The 22644-nt window shown below is 41.7% G+C and overlaps 1 protein-coding gene across 1 annotated transcript in view; it reads left to right on the plus strand.

Annotated features, from left to right (window-relative positions):
• Positions 1 to 22256, plus strand: part of LOC146679307 (multiple epidermal growth factor-like domains protein 11) — a 112079-nt gene extending 89823 nt beyond the window's left edge. The window contains exons 7-8 of the mRNA XM_085407090.1: positions 19691 to 19783; positions 22249 to 22256. Of these exons, the coding sequence (XP_085263216.1) occupies positions 19691 to 19783; positions 22249 to 22256 (101 nt within the window). The remainder of the gene's footprint in view (positions 1 to 19690; positions 19784 to 22248) is intronic.
• The last annotated feature ends 388 nt before the right edge of the window (positions 22257 to 22644 follow it).

The raw sequence follows: 22644 nt of genomic DNA on the forward strand, positions 1-22644 counted from the left end.
CAGGGAACAGTTCATGACTCCTCAGGGGGCCGACCCGGAGGGTGACGGTCCAGAAAGTCATAGTTCATGCGATCAGGGGGCCGTCCGTGCGGACGGCAACGGCGGCGACACGGAAACGGTTCAGGGGGCCGACCGTGCGGACGGCAACGGCGTAGAAACAGTTCAGGCGGCCGACCGTGCGGAAGGCGGCGGCGGCGCCCAAGTGTCAGGCGTACCGGCCGAGGCTTGGAGGGCACAGGACCAGGCGACGCTAAAGCAGAGGCTGAGGCCGGACCAGGCGACGCTGAAGCACAGGCAGAGGCCGGACCAGGCGAGGCTGAAGACTCTGACGAGGCCGGACCAGGCGAGGCTGAAGACTCTGACGAGGCCGGACCAGGCGAGGCTGAAGACTCTGAGGCCGAAGCCGAGGCCGGACCAGGCGAGGCTGAAGACTCTGAGGCCGAAGCCGAGGCCGGACCAGGCGTAGCAGAAGACTCTGACGAGGCCGAAGCAGAGGCACAGGCCGGACCAGGCGTAGCAGAAGCACAGGCCGGACCAGGCGTAGCTGAAGACTCTGACGAGGCCGGAGCTGAAGACTCTGACGAGGCCGGAGCTGAAGACTCTGACGAGGCCGGAGCTGAAGACTCTGACGAGGCCGGGCCAGACGAGGACGAAGGCTCTGAGGCTGCGGCTGACGAAGCACAGGCTGGAGCTGCGGCTGACGAAGCACAGGCCGGAGCTGGACCGGGCGAAGCACAGACCGGAGCTGGACCGGGCGTAGCAGAGGCAGAACCAGGTGACAGTGAGGCAGCCACAGGTGGTGAAGCAGAAGGTGGCTGGACGGGCTCCTCAGGCCCTCCAGCTGACGAAGCATGAGGCTGAACGGGCTCCTCGGGCCCGCCAGCTGACGTGGCGTGAGGCTGGACGGGCTCCTCGGGCCCCCCAGCAGACGTGGCTTGAGGCTGGATGGGCTCCTTGGGCCCTCCAGCTGACGAGGCTTGAGGCTGGATGGGCTCCTTGGGCCCTCCAGCTGACGAGGCATGAGGCTGGATGGGCTCCCCGGGCCCTCCAGCTGACGAGGCATGAGGCTGGATGGGCTCCTTGGGCCCCCCAGCAGACGTGGCTTGAGGCTGGATGGGCTCCTTGGGCCCTCCAGCTGACGAGGCTTGAGGCTGGATGGGCTCCCCGGGCCCTCCAGCTGACGAGGCATGAGGCTGGATGGGCTCCCCGGGCCCTCCAGCTGACGAGGCATGAGGCTGGATGGATTCTCCTGAACCTCCGGCAAACGAAACATGAGGCCGGACGGGCTCCCCGGGCCCTCCGGCTGACACTGAAATCGGCTGCACCAGCTGTACCTCCGTCTCCGGCTCCAAACCGGCCTGGATAGCAGTACCACAGCAGCTTAGCTGAGCCTGATGGCTAGCTTTTCCAGGGCAAACAGTCTCTGTATAGCCGGGCTCATTAACCGGAAAAGTAGTGTCAATTTCAACAACTTCCTGAGAGAAAACATGAGGAGCCAAAATGTAATCACTCACTTGCGTTTGTGATACGGAGCGTCGGTGGCGCGCACGCCGCTTTTTCTTAGGAGTGGAAGACGGCGGAGCGATGGGTGGAAGTCCTTGGTAACTCCGAGGTCCCCCGAGAGCCAGTCGAGTTCCCCGGAAAGAGTGCTCGTGCTCCGGAATGAGCCACGGCTTCCACCGGAGCTCCTCCTCCACGAGAGCGCAGAATATAGACTGGCGCTCGTCGTCGTCCAAGTCTATGGTGTGCGGCGCTTCCTCGCGCTGAACTGTGACAGGAGTATGGCGAGACTGTGATGAGGGCGTGGAAACTGGTGAGCTGAGAGGTGGTGACGCTGCGGCGAATCTCAGCGAACCGACACGAACACACTCAGGTTCCGGAGGCAGCAATGGAGATGACTGATTGTGGGGTTGTTGTGACTGGTGGGTGCTGGAAGCCATTTCCTGACTCGACAGTCCCTGGGCCTGCAGCATCTCCTTTATCCTCGTAAAGGCATCAACGATGGCAGGTGAGTCCGGGAGCTGGAGAAGGCGGGGATCCCTCTCCATAATAGCTTCAGCAGTGTTAATCATTACCAGCTTGCTCTTCAAATCGGGCGCTGTGAGGACGCGGTTGAGGATCGCTTGGATCTGAGCCATCTCCTCCAGACACTCGGTGAGAGCAGAGTCTGCTGGGTCCATGACTGGTCAGTTCGTTCTGTCACGGCGGGGTGCGCCGATGTGTGCGGAAGCAGGACCCAAGAGCAGATGATGACGAGGGATAGTAATGATTAACAGAAAAGTGAACCTTTATTGCGATGACGGCAGGAAATAAACCAAGAGACCAAAGCAAACAGGCAAAACACTAAGAAACAAAACACTAAAGGTACTAAGACCAAAAACTATAACTATGACCGAGGTGGAAAATAAACAGGCTATGACTATGACCATGATTCTGGTGAGAATAAACAGACGAACTGACAATGGCATGAAGAAAACAAAAGGCTTAAATACAGACATGAGGTGATCAGGGGAAGTGGCGACACATGGGGGAAAACAGCTGACAGACATAAACCTAATGACAGGACCAGGAGAGGAAAGCTAAATACAATGAACAAAGAACACATGACATTGTCAGAATAAAACAGGAAATGACAACACAACTTAACAGACCTAATACGTGATGAAATAAATAGAAAACCCCAAAACATAGAAAACCCAGGAACAATAACTGCCTAAACTAAAGGCAAATAGGAAATAACACAAAACTAACAACATCTCAAAAAATGAGAACAATACAAAGAAAGCTCAAAGTGCTGGGTCGGAGACCCAGCCTGTGACACCAGTAAGGACATCTCCTGGTTTCATCTTCATGTTTCCCTCTCACCACATAACCAAACCATATCATGACCAGCAGCTTTTTTGCAGCTGTGGCTCCAGCAAACATCAGCTGATACTAGAAATTAATATTAAATAAATTCTAACAACAGCTGATCAAGCTTAAACGTGCTGCTGTTGTTTAGCGCGACATCGGCTGGTTTCCTCTTTCGGCGCAAAGTGGGCGATAAACACACAAGAGAGAAAAGACGATCAGCTGATCACTGATCAGTTTTCATGATTGAAGTAGAAACGGGAGAGGGAGGGGAGAGAATGAGAGAAGAAGAGGCAGCTGTGCAGCGTAAAGACACAGAATAACTGCAGCTTTGTGCCTTTTTCATTGTAGCTGAATTACGGGACAAACTGTTCCTTTTCACCTCAATAAGAAACGCGTAATATTTTCTCTGAATACCAGACGGGACGGTTGGCAACTCTAATAACTTATGAACAAAATAAAGTTAAACATCATTAACTTCATAGCACCCACCCAGCTGTATAGAAACTCCGTCATGCTAGCTAGCACGCAGTACGGAAAAAGTCAGAATAACGAAAATAAACTCCACCTAAACTTGGTTTATATCTGACCCAGATAGACTGCAGGTCATAACTTCTTACCTGAAGTTCAGTTCACACTTGGACCGGCGGCCGCCTCGGGTCTCTTTTCCTTCTGCGTCCCTTTTCCTTCATCCACCTGCTGGCCTCCACCACTTGCTAATGTTACTGAATCTGTGGAAGCTCCGCGATAGCCACCACACGAAGTAACGAGTAACGACCCTATCTAAATCCCAGTAACGAGTAACGCGTTCCTGATTTTGGCATAATAACTAGTTACCGTGCTCGTTACCACAATAATAACGTAGTTACTGTAACGCGTTACTTAATAACGCGTTAGTCCCAACACTGCTTATGAGTGAAGTTACCATGAATTTAGGGCTTGCAGAAGATTTCCTTTTGCAAGCCCTAATATTTAAAAATCCCATTTAAAGAGGTGACAAATCTACCCTATGTTTAATCAAACATTGCAAAAAAGGAACATTATATAATGCTGAGAACACCAGAGGAGAAAGATTAAAAGAGCTTTTTGTATTCAGGACAAAAACTGTTTCACTGGGATGTTGCAATCTGCTCTACTGACAGCTGTGCAGACAGATCAGGCAGTGGAGGATGATGTCAGGTGTGCCCTTACGGTTGGTCCCACTGCAACTCTGATGTTGTTCATACCTCTGCTCTCATTCTTCCTGCAGGAGCAGATTTAAGGGCACTAAAGACCACCTCTTCATGCTAAAACAATAGCAAGAATTGGGTAGCGATTAGCTAATTTGAAGTATATTAATCTTTCTGTACCCATGGTTGATGTAATCCTCCTTGTAGCCATTCCTGCTTCAGCCCACAGGATGAAAGGATTAGCCACCTCTTTAAAGATTTATCAGCTCTGCTTGAGGATTACAAGAGCATTCGCTTGTTCGCTATCTTATTAAAATTTGGAACATTTTATCTCTCTCGCCCTCAGAAAATATGATGGATAGCATAAAGATTGAAGCTAGAGGCTGATCATATACAGTGCCCACCGCAATATTTGCAAAACACAACTAGGCAAACAGGGCACTGTTTGATTTAGATGTGTGATGTTGGGTTTTTTAACTATTAAAATCATTTTTATCATGCACTTCTGTTGTCTTCTGTGACATTTCAGGACTTTTGATGTTGCTGAGCAGGTCAGTGTTTTCATGTTTCTTTGCATTATAGTGTTGATTTTGCACTTCTGACATTTTTGCTGACTGTGGTAGATTTATTTGAGTTTTCAGCTTAATGATGACCTCCAAATTCAACAATTTGAATCAACATCAGATATTGTGTCTGCTTCATTTGTCATGACTCTACTGAAAAGAGTAAATAATATCCTTTGCTATAATTCTTAAAAATTTCATGAATCATTTTTGGAACACTGCTGGTGCTAAGGTCTGCAATTTAATCACACACTTATCTGTTGATCTATGATCAACTGTTGTGGTGTACACAGGCAGGACTATAAAAATTATATATAAATATCAGTGCTGTCAATAGATTTAAATTTTTTTTTAACAAATTAATGGCACAATTTTCTGTAATTAATTGTGATTAATTGCAAATATTTGACCAATAGCCTGGTTGCAATTACATTATTTCAACTTTATATTTAAGCTTGTAACTGACATTTATGCAACATAATGAGGTAAATGGAGAATAAACACAAAGAATGCTAAATGCTTAAATTCAAAGAGAAATCCAATAGTTTTCTTCAGTCTTTTAACACAGCTTCTCTCCTGTGAAATACAACTTTTTGAAAACCTATATACTAATAGCTAAGTATACACTCATATATATAATATATATTAGTGCTGTCAAACAATGAAAATGTTTAAAGAGATTCATTATAGGGTTACTTCATTTTGCATGAGCAAACAGACTCGAGAAAAGAGGGAAAATATAGGCACTTAACTTGTTTATTGAACATCTTGAACCTTCATGTAAACAAAAAACTCTGTGAACATTTATCCACTCTCTCTCTGTCACTCTTCGGGAGGCTTCAAGTCCTTGAGACGAGGAACCAAAGCGATGTAAAGCGCGTGTTCTCAACGATATTAACAGGTCTGCATTTTGTTGCAATCCACTTGGCAATTGTGTCAGTTAATATGGCCGACCGTGGCTCAGGGGGTTGGGAAGCGTATCTGTAACCGGAAGGTCGCCGGTTCGATCCCTGGGCTCTCTGTCCTGGTCGTTGTGTCCTTGGGCAAGACACTTTACCCTACCGCCTACTGGTGTTGGCCAGAGGGGCTGATGGCGCGATATGGCAGCCTCGCTTCTGTCAGTCTGCCCCAGGGCAGCTGTGGCTACAACTGTAGCTGCCTCCACCAGTGTGTGAGAGTGAATGAATAGTGGCATTGTAAAGCGCTTTGGGTGCCTTGAAAAGCGCTATATAAATCCAATCCATTATTATTAATATGTCCGAGGTCGACTTACCGAGCCCCCGATGCTCCGTGATTGGTTTGGTGCAAGCTGGGTGACACGTTAGCCAAAGTGCTAGCAGCATCCCTGACTAACGTAGGCTTCGCTTCAATGTGATATTTTAAGATGGAAGTGCTTCGGTGAAAAGAAAATTCCTTCTTGCACAATGTGCAAAATACTTTATGTCGGTCGACTGTTCCATCTTGTTATTTTTTTAATACTGAAATTTCCCATCGAGAGGGCCAATGTGTGTTTATCATCTTCCATATTGAGTTGATTGGTTCAGCTGCCCGTCACTACCAGATCAACTGCCCATTTGCACATGTGCGAGGGTAACTCTATTTGGACAAACTGCCCAAAATGCGCTGACAGAAACATTTCAGGGATTTTGAGTCATTCTGCACTGCAGTTGCGTTAATTGCGTTAAAAATTTTAATCGCGTTGACCATGATGGCGGATTAATTTGCATTAACACGTTTAATATTGTTTTCTCTGGGAGCGCTCTTTTTCTGCTATCTGTCCTGGATTAGCACTAGATGCAAACTGAAACAATAATGCTGGACAGGAATTTATCTTCATTCCAGGCCATTCAGTTCACACAAACCGACGGACTTGTTATTTTCTAGGCTTAACCTGTGTGTTTCTTAGAGCTGTCAGATAACAACACCATATTGTCAATATATTATTATTGTGGTCATAAGAAATTTAAAAAGGTGTTGGTCAGTGTTCATGATTCATGAACAATAACAAAGAGACTAGGTGAAAAATCCATTGGTGAGTTCCCAGAAGAAAAATCCAAGAACAAAGGTTTGTCTCATATTTTGATCATCCCCAAAATATTTTAGGAAAATATTCAGTGGACTGACAGCTGAACTTTTCCAAAAGCTTTGGTCCCATTACGTCTGGTGTAAAATAACATCATCTGGATCTGGTGTTAAGCCGGCACTGTTGGCTGACTTCTGGCATGGTAAGTGGTATTTCATTCAGATATGGGCTAGGCCTGGTGTAGATGGCACTGTTTATTTGATGGCATGACACATCTGGCTAGATTGTGGTTTGGTTTATCTCGCCAAGGCTCATAGAAAACAGGTCTGGCCTGGATCCGGCAATAAGCTGGCACTTCTGACCGGCTGGTGTCATGGCAGGGTGTCTGTCAACCAGATGTGGGCCAGGTCTGGCAATGATGGTACTATTTATTTTCCTATTTCAGTTAGAAGACCTAAATGCCATGTTACTATATTATACTGCTATGGTAGCCAAATGCAGATTTCACAGTTTTGTGAGTGTACACTTTATCCAAAACCTAGTGAGGGTTTACTTATGTTTACCACCAGGTGGCTGTAGCTCAGGAGGTAGAGAGGGTCATCTACTGATTGGAAGGTTAGTGCTGGTTCGATCCCTGGCTCCTCCAATCTGCTTGTCAAGAGTGTGAATGTGTATAAATGCACTTAGTTTAGAGAAAGTGTGTGACTGGGTGAATGTTGCATGTTGTATAGAGCACTATGAGTAATCTGGGAGAGTAGAAAAGTGCTATATAAGAAGCAGTCCATTCGCTGTCTGAACATGGGTTTCATCATGTTTCTGTTGTGCTATTATGTTCCAGCACATGTTGTTATTACATGGCTTGATTAAGGTACACATTAGGCTGACATCTGGGGCCAGAGCTGAAAGTGTTCTGGGCCAGCACAGGACCAGCAGTGTGTCTGCAACAGGCCCATGTGTGGGCCAGATCTGGCAAACCAGATCTGGGCCACCAAAGGGCCGTCATTCTTTGCGGTATGTGGGCCATGTGTAAGCACATTATGTGGGCCAGATCCAGGCCATACCAATTTTGCTTTGGGGGTAGTCAACCAGGGTAGTAGCATGATGGTCTGGGGCTTCACGACCTGGACAACTTGTCATAATTGACAGAACCATGAGTTCTGCTCTCAATAAGAAAATCCTGAGGGAGAATATCCAACCATCAGTTCATGCAGGCCTGAAGGCAAAGTGCACTTGAGTTATTCTGCAAGGCAATGATGAATGAACAGCAAGTTCATCTCTGAGTGATTCAAAAAAAGGAAGATTTTGGAGTGGCCTAGGTATGTACCACTGATCTTAAAACCCATGGAGATGCTTTGACATTCAATTTATTTATTTATATAGCGCCAAATCACAACAAAAGTCGCCTCAAGGCGCTTTATATTGCACAGTAGATACAGAGAAAAGCCCAACAATCATATGACCCCCTATGAGCAAGCACTTTGGCGACAGTGGGAAGGAAAAACTCCCTTTTAACAGGAAGAAATCTCTAGCAGAACCAGGCTCAGGGAGGGGCGGGGCCATCTGCTGCGACCGGTTGGGGTGAGAGAAGGAAGACAGGATACAGACATGCTGTGGAAGAGAGACAGAGGTTAATAACAGATATGATTCAGTGCAGAGAGGTCTGTTAATACATAGTGAGTGAGAAAGGTGACTGGAAAGGAAAAACTCAATGCATCATGGGAATCCCCGGCAGCCTACGCCCATTGCAGCATAACTAAGGGATGATTCAGGGTCACCTGGTCCAGCCCTAACTATATGCTTTAGCAAAAAGGAAAGTTTGAAGCCTAATCTTAAATTAGAGATAGTGTCTGTCTCCTGAATCCAAACTGGAAGCTGGTTCCACAGAAGAGGGGCCTGAAAACTGAAGGCTCTCCCTCCCATTCTACTTTAAATACTCTAGGAACAACAAGTAGGCCTGCAGAGCGAGAGCGAAGTGCTCTAATAGGGTGATATGGTACTACAAGGTCATTAAGATAAGATGGGGCCTGATTATTTAAGACCTTGTATGTGAGGAGCAGGATTTTGAATTCAATTCTGGATTTAACAGGAAGCCAAAACAGGAGAAATCTGCTCTCTCTTTCTAGTCCCTGTCAGGACTCTTGCTGCAGCATTTTGGATTAGCTGAAGGCTTTTCAGTGAGTTTTTTGGACTTCCTGATAATAATGAATTGCAGTCGTCCAGCCTGGAAGCAATAAATGCATGAATATTTCTAATTCTAGAGATGTTGCACAAATGGAAGAAAGCAGTCTGACATATTTGTTTAATATGTGCGTTGAAGGACATGTCCTGGTCAAAAATGACTCCAAGGTTCACAGCGTTACTGGAGGCCAAGGTAATGCCATCCAGAGTAAGAATCTGGTTAGATTTTCAGGGCCGAGTACAATAACCTCAGTTTGATCTGAATTAAGAAGCAGAAAGTTAGCGGCCATCCAGGTCTTTATGTCTTTAAGACATTCCTGCAGTTTAACTCATTGGTGTGTGTTATCTGGCTTCATGGACAGATAGAGCTGGGTGTCATCTGCATAGCAGTGTAAATGTATGCTATGTCTTCTAATGATGCTGCCTAAGGGAAGCATGTATAATGTAAACAGAATTGGTCCTAGCACTGAACCCTGTGGAACTCCATAATTAACCTCAGTGTGTGAAGAGGACTCTCCATTTACATGCACAAACTGGAGTCTATTAGATAGATATGATACAAACCACTGCAGCACAGTACCTGTAATACCTACAGCATGTTCTAATCGCTCTAATAGGATATTATGGTCGACAGTATCGAACGCTGCACTGAGGTCTAGCAGGACAAGCACAGAGATGAGTCCACTGTCAGAGGCCATAAGAAGATCATTTGTAACCTTCACTAAAGCTGTTTCTGTGCTGTGATGAGCTCTGAAACCTGACTGAAACTCTTCAATAAGCCATTCCTCTGCAGATGATCTGTTAGCTGTTTGACAACTACTCTTTCAAGGATGTTTGATATAAAGGAAGGTTGGAGATTGGCCTATAATTAGCTAAGACTGCTGGGTCTAGAGATGCTTTTTGAGTAAAGGTTTAACTACAGCCAGCTTGAAGGCCTGTGGTACATAGCCGATTATTAGAGATAGGTTGATCATATTTAAGATCGAAGCATTAATTAATGGCAGGACTTCTTTGAGCAGTTTTGTAGGAATGGGGTCTAAAAGACACGTTGATGGTTTGGAGGAAGTAATTATTGAAGCTAACTCAGAAAGATCAATTGGAGAAAAAGAGTCTAACTTAACATCAATGGTACTAAGAGTAGCTGTAGATAATATTACATCTGTGGGATGATTACTGGTAATTTTTTCTCTGATGATAAAAATTTTATTTGTGAAGAAGTTCATGAAGTCATTACTAGTTAACGTTAAAGGGATGGTTGGCTCAACAGAGCTCTGACTGTTTGTCAGCCTGGCTACAGTGCTGAAGAGAAACCTGGGGTTGTTCTTATTTTCTTCAATCAGTGATGAATAGTAAGATGTTCTGGCTTTGCGGAGGGCTTTCTTATAAAGCAGCAAACTATTTCTCCAGGCTAAATGATGATCCTCTAAATTTGTGACACGCCATTTCCTCTCCAGCTTACGAGTCATCTGCTTTAGGCTACGTGTTTGAGAATTATACCACGGAGTCAGGTACTTCTGATTAGAGACCTTAGTTTTCACAGGAGCTACGGTATCCAGAGTCGTACGTAGTGAGGAGGTGAAATTATTAACAAGATAATCGACCTCTGTTGGAGTAGCGTTCAGTTAGCTGCTCTGCTCTGTGTTGGTACAGGGCATTGAAGATGATAACAGTGGGTGGATTATATTCTTAAACTTAGTTACAGCGCTTTCAGAAAGACATCTACTGTGATAAAGTCTACTCTCCACCGCTGTGTAATCAATTATTGTAAATGTAAATGTTATCAGGAAATGATCAGACAGGAGAGGGTTTTCAGGAGACACTGTTAAATGTTCAGTTTCTATGCCATATGTTAAAACAAGATCTAGAGTGTGATTAAAGTGGTGGGTGGGTTTATGACCTTGAAAAAGCAGTTCATGCTCAAAAACCCCTGAATGTGGCTGAACTAAAACAATTCTGCAAAGAAGAGTGGGCCAAAATTCCTTCACAGCAATGTGAAAGAGTCATTGCACGTTATCACAAATGCTTGATTACAGTTGTGGCCATAATGGTGGCACAAACAGTTATTAGGTTTAAGCAGCAAATACGTTTTTACAAAAAGAGCTGCAGGTTTGGATAGCCTTTTCCCCTTAATACATGAAATCATTAAACAAATGCATTTTCTTCAGTTGCCATTGTCTAATATGATCTGAAATATGCAAGTATGGCAAATACAAATGCAGGAAAAAAAGGAATTACGAAGGGAGTTCAAGTGTTTTTTTTTCACAGCACTTTAACTTTACAAAAGCTGTACAAGAAACTCAAACACGTAATTATTTGCAATATTTTTTGTGCTGTGTTATCTGACTCTTCGTTTTACTATATGGGCAAAAGAATTTGATTGTCTGCTTTCGCACGCATATGAATTGGACCTTTCTCTAAAATTTAGTGCTTTCTTCACCTGCATCTGTGTGTAGATGTTGCATGTGTGTGTGGGTGTGTGAATTGGGGGCTGTAGGTACACAGCAGGCAAAGGCTATGTCAACACATAAAGTCTATAGGGAAGTGTGCTAAAGTCTCACTTTAGCATTCATCATCCAGTTTTTTTTTATAGTGCATTCATAAAGTTGTGATTTTTTGTTTAACAGGCTTGAATTTAATTAATTTAGTTAATTCTTATCTGAATTTGTGTTGATGTATTTGACCTTACTTACCACACACATCTTTCTGTATTACAACCAGCAACTCCATCCTAATCTCAGTCTGTGTTGAGAACTATGTAGGTGTGGATGCAAGGATTTCTTTCCTAATATTCAAAACAAGCTGTAAAATTTAACACACTGCTGCTATAAATTTAGAGAGGATGACCCCTCTGGGACTAAAATGCAATAAAACCCAGCTTTACAGAATCCGATCTAACTCCTGTAGCCACTCTGTCCACATTTTGCTCCCTGCTTGCACACTTCTTTGCAACTTCCCAAACTCAGCACTTCACTTTGTGTTCACTGCGTGGATTTTAACACTTCGTAGCCTTAAAAAACAGGTCAGAGTGTTGAAATACTTTATGCAAGAGAGGTTGTTTTTTCATTTGTTCCTGTGCACATTTATATGCACGTCAAGCTGCCTGCTTCTGTAAGAAAGCAAACAGAGCCAGGACTATGGCACATCATATCTCTGTGATGGAGGAGCTAAAGTCTCCAAGCTGTCAGCCCATCTTCTTCCAGCACAATCCCTACCTGATGTATGATGCAATATTCATACTCTGATCCTACAAAATGAGTTGAAGGAGATGTTACATAAAATTCAACATTTTACTTTTAACACATTGTACTAAAGATAAATATGATTCTTTTTTCATTGTTATTCCATTATGCACTATGGGTGTTTAGTGTGATGGGTTAAATTACCGTTACTATAGATATGATTGTTTTTGAATTACTGAATTGCTGTGTGTCATAGAATGTGTCAAGAATAGGCGTTAGCGTCCTTTACTTGCAGAAAAAGGAACAATTACTGAATCTTCCGGAATGCACTGGGCAGGGTACACCCTCAGCACATTGCCACTTCGACCCCATTCACAACCATACTGGTTTTGGGATCCTGTGCAATTAGAGATTTTCACAGATATATCCTCATGCTGACAAAGGGTTACAGCATAGAAAACAAAATAATAAATTGATGTGAAACAGTGTAACTCTGAGTAAAACTCCCCAATTTGAATAAATGTTTCAAAAATGTGTTAATTAGAGAGTTTTTTATTTCCAACATTTTTATTGTCTTGTTCCTCTGGCAAGTAAAAATCACACCTGACTGTAGAAACATTACCATCACCAGCTATTTATTAATGTGCCCATCTCCGAGTTTGTGAGTGTCCTCCCCACAGAAACAACACCATGATTTTATTCTACAAGCTCTTATTATGACCTAAAGTTTTATTAACAATAACTTGAGAAAGCTCTTTCTCAAAGATAGATGGGTAGTGTGCGTACATCCATCCATCCATCCATCCATCCATCCATCCATCCATCCATCCACCTTCTCTCGCTTTATTTGGGGCCGGGTTGCGGGGGCAGCAGCCTAAGCAGAGAAGCCCAGACCTCCCTCTCCCCAGCTACCTCCTCTAGCTTATCCGGGGAAACACCAAGGCCTTCCCAGGCCAGCCGAGAGATATAATCTCTCCAGCGTGTCCTGGGTCTGCCCCGGGGCCTCCTCCTGGTGGGACATGCCGGAACATCTCACCTAGGAGGCGCCCAGGAGGCATCCTTGTCAGATGCCCGAACCACCTCAGCTGGCTCCTTTCGATGTGGAGGAGCAGCGGCTCTACTCTTAGCCCCTCCCGGATGGTTGAACTTCTCACCCTACCTCTAAGGGAGAGGCCAGCCACCCTTCGGAGGAAGCTCATTTTCGCCGCTGTGCGTACATCTATATAAAATCATATTTTGATCTTGGAAATATGATATCAACCCAGATACTAACTCTAGATGGTTGGAGTTGTTTTTGACCAGGTTATGTCAATGCTTCAATGCAACTACCAGTCAAAAGTTTTTGAACACCCCAATTTTTCCAGTTTTTTATTGAAAATTATGCTGTGTAATGTCTCATTGCACTCTGAAATGAAAGCACAGTACAAATAAGCAATTAGAGTTAAAAAAGAAATCGTGGAATCAATTTATAGACCAAAATGTATTCTAAACCTTTGACTCATCAAAGTAGACACCTTTGGCAGCTTATAACAGCTGAACACATCCATCTCATTCTTTCTAAAATAGAAATCAAATATTCTTCAGAAAGTTCTTCCCATATCTGTTGCAGAAGTTCCAATAAATGTGTGGACGTTGTAGGTTGCTTTGCTTTCACTTTTCTGTCCAGTTCATCCCAAACCAGCTCGATGGGGTTTAAATCTGGAGACTATGTTGTGGGTCATTATCTTGCTGTAGGATGAACCCCTGACCAACTAGGCGCACACCAGAAGGTACTGCATGGTGCTGCAGAATGCTGTGGTAGCTGTTTTGGTTCAGGGTGCCTCTAACTCTGTACAAGTCACCGACCCTGGATCTAGCAAAACAGCCCCAGACCATCACACTTCCTCCTCAATGTTTGACAGTTGATGGCACACACTGTGGAACCATCCTTTCACCTTCTTGATGGCACACAAAGATCCTACGTGATGAACCGAAGATTTCAAACTTTGATTGATGAGCCCATAATACCTTCTTCTAGTGTTCAGTAGTCCAATTGTGGTTTTTCATGGCCAAGGCAAGCCTCTGTCTTATTCTGACGTCTTAGCGATGGCTTTCTTGCTGCAACTATATATATAAAACCTCAAGAACAAATCTTTGGGATATTATATTTGTTTTTTTGTTTCATATGAAAACTGACTTCAGTCAGTCACTCATGCTTTTTGGACATGTTTCAAACTTTTTTTTTCGGGTTATAAGGCGCACTGTCGATGAATAGGTGTGTTTTCATACATAAGGCACACGGGATTATAAGGCTCATTAAGCAAAACAAAACAGTCAGATAAGTCAAACTTCACTCAGCTCATTCTTCTTGCTTCCTCCACTTCTGTAACATTGATTCATTACTGCTGAATTCTCTCACAGCTGCTCTATTCCCATGTTGTTGCAGCATATTAATGACTAACCTCGTATTGTGGATGGATTTTCTCAGTTGTTCTCCTGACTGAAGTTTGGTCCATTTACAGCATCCTGCTATGCGATTGCATTTGTCTCTAACTATCGGGAACCCTCATGTTAACTTTTAGCGAGTGCAAAAAAGTTAGTGTTCATCCTCCAGCTTCACTGTGTTTATGTTATGCTAACATAGCTGTGTAGCTAGCGATCATGTAGCACATCATTATATACCAGCTAGCCCAACTTCAGTAACCCTACAAACGTCACTGCTGTTTAGTTTTCTGTCTTCATTTATGTTGGAAGTGATCTTCAGAAATCTCTCAGTCAGAACATGCTATATCGTGTTTAGGTGGAAACTAGCGAGCTAACTTCCTGCTAACTTCTAACTCTGTTAAATTTAATAAATTCTGTTTTCATCGATGCCTGAATGTTAAACTTAATTGTTACACCTGGTAAAGCAGCAACGCTGATCATTTTATTAAAGATGAAAGAATTTAGACAGTTTCTAACTCTCAGTGATGCCGCAGTGTTTGTTTGACTTTGGGACCTGAAGACTTTTTATAGCTAATATAGATAACCACCTTAAAAATATTCTGCAGTGGAACAAAAACAAAAGAAAACCATGAATCAACCTGATCCTGCTGAAGTGAAGCAGAGCGAAGTTACAGAGGTTTAATTAGAGACACAGTTAAGCATTTTGCAATTTTGCATAATCTGAAAAAGTTTACATTTCTTTTGTATTGAACAGCAAAAATGAGGCCTCTTTTGTTGGAAGTCAGTGAAATTTAAAATGAAAATAAAAGTAAGAGGGCATTCATGACGATGTTTATGTGAAGCGAAATGTGAAGTGTAGTTTGGATCTTCTTTTGCTGCTGGTTCAGTCAAATTTGGTTGGAGAGAGACAAAACTGCAGTTTCAGAACACAAAGCGCGACGCATCAGAATCTGTGAGCTGTTGGCTTTCAGCCCCAACGGCGTGTACGTGCAGTCGGGTGAGAAAGCCGACATCTCACTGATTCTGATGCGTCGACGGGTCCGCCCTTTTTGTTTAGATCCTTGTGCAGAATCAGTGTCAACATTTTGTGAGGTTTAACCTGAGATTCTGGCGTTTCAGGAAAAAATAATTTATATTTAAAAATCGATTCAGGATTTTAATGAATCGATATCGCGTTATTCAAGCTAGAATCGATTTTAATTGGAAAATCGATAATCAAAACCCACCCCTAAGCAAACCAGAATTCATACATAAGGCGCATCAGATTATAAGGTACATTGTTGATTTTTGAGAAAATTAAAGGATTTTAAGTGCGCCTTATACTCTGAAAAATATGGTACTATGTGTTGTGCCCTTAAACTCACAAAATGACAAACTAGGTTTTGGTGTTTTAACCAAAAACTGCCGGATGAATAAAACATCATACTCAGTACTGGAACTCTTTAACAGTCTTTCTCACTTCGTGCTAGAATTACTCCATATTACTGCAAGAACTTGTTTGACTGTATCCGACTCAAGGGTTTAGGTCTCTTCCCTTAATTTTTCATCCATCAAACCGAGGCCTTGAGTTTTAGGTTTCCTGAAAAATGCTCCACTTGTCTGATATATCAAAGTTCTATTAAAAACATCTCAGTGTGCTGGTTAATCTAAAGTTTAATGTATTACTTTTTATAATCATTAAAATAGTGTTTTAAGAGTTCGTTTTAGCTGCTCAGTGTGCAGTTTTTCTGTCTTGACTGCTCATACTGTTTGTCTTTTTGTCCTTTTCACATTGCTTTTTGTCCTTCTCGTTGCAACATTGGCTAGTGACCACCTCTGACCTTCTAGCTAATAGCTGTATGAGATAATGCCAGAGTGACGCACAGTTGCCCTGTAAAACTCTGCATCATTTATTATTTTGTGATAGAATCATTTTTTAACCTTTAGATTGTGCATTATGGCTTTCAACTGTAGTGTTGTGTCACAATGAAATATTATAGCAGTTGGAAGGTGATAATGGAGATGTCAGCACTACCTTATCTGTTTGCTGTACAATGCAGATAATACGCTTTGCTCGCTAGACTGGCTGGTAGAATATCTCCATATCTAAGCAAAGTAGAAAATATTATGACTTACTGTTACATTAGGATGTCAAAGAGCAAGTAGTACGCCAGGGATGTGCAGAGAATTTTTAAGGGGAAAATGACAAACAGGCACTGGTAATGTCATGTTTGGGAGTACAGAGCACAGCACTGCATATTAAAAAATATAGACACAAATTATGTAAATTAAGAAAAACCTTCATTAATTTGCTGCAGATACTCAACAGAGGCAAAAAAGCAACACTATCAAGGATTTTGTCTTTTTTTTTTTCCTTTTTATTTTTAGTGGCCGGTAGTTACCAGGGAGTCATTGACTGGTTTCCAGGGCTGCGTGACTGAGGCTTTAGCAGCTTCATAGTGAATGCCAGCAACCTTCAACAACCTTTGCAACTGGCCAGGAGGAAGTCATTGTTGTGGTTATTTAATGTCCTTAAAGAAACAAACATTATCCATGATTCCATGACAGATCTGAGGATGTGAGGGCAAATACTGTGTCTTCCACCTCCAAGTAACATCACCTGCCTTTATGTCTTTTGCACACCAGTTCCAGCTACTAGATGTGACAGATTGAAGCAAAGTAGTATTAGAAACTAAAACAGTCTTATAGATAATCAACTTTAGCTCCTACACTCATTTTCGCCTAGTGAACAGTGATTGCCACACAGTTGCCAACTGGTTCTACGCCTGTGTATTCGTGGTCTTAGTTTAATTTATTAGGATATTATCATTAGCTGTAAGAATGCATATTCATACTGAGGTCTTATAAAAACTTTACATTGTGACAATACACAATAGCAACCGAGAAACAGCTCAACTGGAACACCAACAGACAAGAGAAGCAATACCTCCATCCTACAATATAAACTAGGTATAATGGGTATAATACTTCATTTAAAAGTATTATATATTATATATAGTATTATACTATGTTGAGTAAGCTTTCTGAAAACTAACATTGATTCATGTCATTCATTTATTTAATTAATTAATTACTATAAAATCTATCTATTATCTATTCTATTAAAAGCTTGGCAAAATGATTTTGTTTTCATATTTTTGTAAATATGATTTTACTGGTTAATAGTCTCTACTATCTGCCGTCATAGTAAATTCCATTTCTTCATAGCGTGATGACCTTAAAGAAAAAAAGAATAGTAATATATATTAAATATATTTATGTGTTTAAATTAGTGCTGTCAGCGTTAATCTCGTTAAAATGGCGTTAACACCGCAACCACATTAACGCAGCAGCACTAGTTTAAATAAAAAAAAAAACATTAATCACTTCAGTTTTTACAGCAAAACATTGAGAATAATTTTATTATGTAGCGATATTTTTTTACCGTTAACTCAGTTTCCCTGGGTTTGTGTTATGAATAAATCTTATTTTTTGGTACCAGTACTGGTTTTATTGTGTTGTATTCATCCGTGACGCAGGAAAGACGGGTGGACTTCCTGGTGGAGCTTGCAAGAGAGTTGGCTCACTCTCATGTAGCTGGGAAAAGGGCAAGAAAAGAACAGTTGCTTTGGACACAACCCTCCACACCTAGTCCTGGAAAAAGAGCCATGTGTCAGGTCAAACTCAAATGCAAGAACAATCATGCCACTGTGCGATGTGTTCACTGCAACAGATACACATGTGGTAAATGCAGACTACAGATACCGTGGCAGTGCCAGGATTGTGAGTGATTGCTGAAAATGTTGAAATGTACTCACTCACTTTTTATTATTATTTGTAAAAATGTGTACAAATGGTTGGGGTTTTTGTACTGTTTTTATCAATAAAGGACATACACCCATGTGTGTTGATTTCTCCCTAAGAAGACAAACTGAAACACAAGTTTCCTTGTGGCTCAGGAAACTAAACACTCCAAGTTGGTGACTTTTGGAGATTTATTTTCCTGGATGATTGAGAATGCATCAAGACGAACACAAAAGGAAGTTCACCGCTTTTAGCAGCTCCCCCCAGACAAACAAAGAGGCAGTTGGCAGTTAGAAATCAGCAATCGTTCACACACCCCCACTCCCCTCCAGAATTCTCAGGTAACAACCTAATTTACATATGAATTGATGACTAGCCAATTTAGCTTCCACTTGGCTGAAGCTAAAGCCTAGCTAAAAGGTAGAAAAGCCAAATGGCTGCTCTCTGGGACTCTAGAAAAGGACGGTCCGTGAAAATGTTGGCGAACATAAACCGGCCCATGGCACAAAAAAGGTTGGGGGCTGCTGCTATATAGCACTGTTACTGTGTCTATTGAAATAAAAATAAATAATAAAGTATGAAGAACATATTTAATCTTTTAACAAATGCATGAAAATATTGAAAAATCTGTGATTTATGATTATTTTAATTTGCGTACTTCTTCTAACTCAATAGAATTTCATGCATTAAGAGACGTAGCTGGCCCTGTCTAACAATTGTATGGTAAGATTCCCAGGAGCTTGAGGCAATAGCAGCACTACTAACTGTGTTTACACGTCCGTTACAGTAGATGCTACAAGTAAATGAACACACAGTGTCAAAAAATCTTCAGTAGTAATTATTGTGTCTTCATTGCACTAAGGGATTGTGTAATCAACTGTTGAGTGCTAGTGTATACACTAATCAGGCATAATATTATGGCATCGGTTAGTAGGAACATATTAAAGTATATCCCTAATATGCATTCCTAAGATACAATATGAGGTAAAAAACAACAAAAGTTAAAAGAAAGTCTCCAATAAAATAAATATTAAAGACTCACCACGTATTACCAGCAGTTAGTGTATATGTCTCTTCACACCTGAGAGTGTATCTGAGTTCTACAGGTGTTTGCACTGTCAGCATTGTATATCCGGTTGTTAAAAGTGATCTGCGTTTTGTTGTTGCTTCCATTGTTTTTCCACAAAAATATGCATTATGAGATGAACATTACCATCTGCTGGAGGGCAGAAGAGAAGAAGAATCAGATTAAGACATTATTCTCCAAACAGACTTTTCAGTAGAAAATTTCCAAGCCAGACTTTGTGCTAAGCTGGAGTGGATAGTGTCAGACTTGCACTAAAGACTGTAACATTGAAAGATATTAACATGAATTAAATAAGCTGAGGGAACGGGGATTATGATTTAAATGACAAATGGACTTGATGTAAGGTTTTATGACTCAAAGAAAGAACTTGATAACTTCTTATGTGTTATAGTTGCTTGTTTGACATTTGTTTCAATGTTGTTCTTTCTTCTCAGCACTGTGCACAGAAGAGTGTGCCCATGGACGATGTGTCTCTCCTGATACTTGCCAATGTGAGCCAGGATGGGGAGGACTGGACTGCTCCAGTGGTGAGTACTCAGCAGACAAACAGACAGTAAATGGAAACATTACTACAAAGCATTGCATTACAAGCGTAATGTAGCATAATGTAGCTTTGAATAACAGTAACAACAGTAACAACAGTAACAACAGTACCGCAGTCGATAAAAATAAAATTGGCCTCATCCTTTTCTATTTTTGTCTACTTTTCTAACCTGTTTGGTTTTGTAATATTTGAACATAACAGTTCATAGCATTTCTTAGTATAACTTACCATTACATGGCTTTGCATAACATAACACAACATTGTATAACTGTAGAACATTTAGAGACAAACTATCCGAATTTCAGGAGCAGGACCACTCCTCCAAACACGCGCCCTCCTGTTCTCATCTATATGACCCCCAGTTCTCAGTTACTTCACTTTTCACTGACAGACTGACAGAATTTGTAATCCTGATGTGTAAATAACTAGTGGTGACACAGAACGTTAATAGCAAAATGATCAAACACTTCATGAAGACCAACCAGTCATGTTTTTTAATGTTAATGATTTTATTTATATTTATATCTGTATGTTAAAGCAGAAGCTGCTGTAGCACAAGCTTCCATTGCTAGTTGTATTTGTTGATTTGCTGAACAGCATAAAAACATGTGAAAGGAGTGTTTTTTCTGGTATACGGACCAATATAATTTCTGAGCAGTAGCTTGGTACAAGGCTAAGGGATCGGAAATTAGTAACATAATTTAAAACATCTTATAAAAACAGGTGATGTGTATTAAAACCTTTTAAATATATATATTCCATTATACCAGGAAAACATATATTTAAAAAAAATCATTGCTTCTAACAATTTTGAAACCTTTAAAAACATTAGATTTTGATCTGTGGCTATTACTTGTTTTCCTGCAATAATCCAGCCTAAAACATGAGCAGCATTTAACTATTAGTGACACAGCATAAAATTACAGATTGGCAATGTGTTTAAAGGGACAGCTGGCATTAACCTTATGTCACGAGAGGGCAGAGGTCAATCCCTGTTGATTGTGCAAATCAATACATTTTGTTTCGTTTACCTTTAGCTTCATACAAATGCAATATGTAGGAAAATAGAAACACATGCAACATGAATGCAAATACATAACACTGAAATAAGACAAAAAGCTCAAATTCACAAGCTGCTGTCCCGTGCATTTAGCCAGAGGTAAAGAGTGAAGTGGACATTGTTGACAGGTGTGTCTAATATACGATGCTGGGCTGCATGTTCAGCTGTGCTGGGATTTTTGTCTTTACGCGCTCATTATGGAGAGAAAAACTTTTTATCCATGTCTGGCTGACAAAGTTTAACCATTACATGAGACACAAACAGCTAAAATATGCTTTGGCTTTGAAAAAGCTACTCAGAGCTCATCAGTAAAAAAGCATGTAAATGTAATGTGTCAGAGGCATTGTCTGTTTCCATGACAACAAATGGAGGCCTGTTCCATAATGCAATGCAGACAGAAGAGCTCACAAAGAAACCTCATCGTTGGCGTCAGTGTTTTATGGACTTTGCCTAACTTCCAACAACCTTGTGGAGCGAGAGAAGTGAGGTTACTTAAAGCCTTATAATCACAGGCCGTTTCCTGTAGGTGACTGAAATCCTTCTGTCAGCTGTATCATGCACAGCAGAACAGAGAGACAAAAACACCTTTTTTAATCTAGAAGTTATACCAGAGATATGATAAGAGAGCCACATTGCATCAAGGAATTCTGAATTTAAACCATTAAGCTCAATGGTCAAGCTCAAGAAAGACCCTAAGGCGAGCTGGCCTTAGGGTCTTTCTTTTGGTCCCCAAACATGAGAATCATCTTCATACCCTCAGAATTATGGAATCTCTCTGGGATTCCTCTGAGAAGATAGAAGGAACCAAAATCACAGAAGAACTCTGTAAAGTCCTTCAAGATGCTGGAACATCCTAAAGTTGAACCAAAAGTTTATTTTAAAAATGTGCAAACACAGAAAAAGAGCAAGATGCGGACAGCCAGGCTCCAATTTCATTCTCAAACTTCTTGCAAAGCTAACATTTCAACCCTCTGTCTTTCCTGTCTGTACAGTAACATTGCAGGCATTTTCACATTTTCAGACATTATGGAAAGAAATGGTTTTAAAACATTTTTACAACAAATTTTACACATTATGAGATTATGAGCAAAGTCTAGACATACATGTAGAATAATTGTCATGGTCCTGGGTCTGATAATTATTAATATTGTGCAATATTGTGGCACCCTGCTTTCCATGTTCATTTATTTCCTGTTTTACTTTGACAGTCCCGCGTCCTGTGTTACTGTATTCTGTTTTGACAGGGAGGAACTGTCTCATGTGGGTGATCAGCTGTGTTCACTCCTGTTCCTTATTTCCTCGTTACCCTCCTGTGTATTTAGTCCTCTGTCTTCCTCCTTCTGTTGTTGGTTCATCTGTGTTTCTTCCCTTGTGTTTCCAATTTTCAGGTTTCTAGTTTCATACAATATTTAGTTTTCCCAGTATAGGTTTCGTTAGCTTCATCCTAGTCATTCTGTGCTTTTTGTTTGTACTTTGATTCAGCCAAATAAAAGGCTCGCTTTCTGTTCATCACCTCACTCTGCCTCCATCGTCTGCTTTTGGGTCTACCTTCTCCTCACTCCACGCCGTCTGCCTCTGCAAAAATAAAAGTAAAAGCCCTTTTGCACTAGTACCTACTCGGTTCGGGTCGAGTCTGCTCGACTTGGTTTTTAGGGTTTTCCATTAGGTGGTAGTACCTGGTACCAAGTACTGTGTTAGTACTTTCTCTGCTGGGGTTCCAAGCAATCTGAGTTGATCCAAAAATGTGACGTCAACAGGCCGCATCGTGCTGATTGGTTGACTTG

The sequence above is a fragment of the Rhamphochromis longiceps genome, linkage group LG1, assembly GCF_057381845.1.
Source record: "Rhamphochromis longiceps isolate RC_006_pf linkage group LG1, R_longiceps_female_GT1.1, whole genome shotgun sequence".
Classification (NCBI taxonomy): Eukaryota; Metazoa; Chordata; class Actinopteri; order Cichliformes; family Cichlidae; genus Rhamphochromis; species Rhamphochromis longiceps.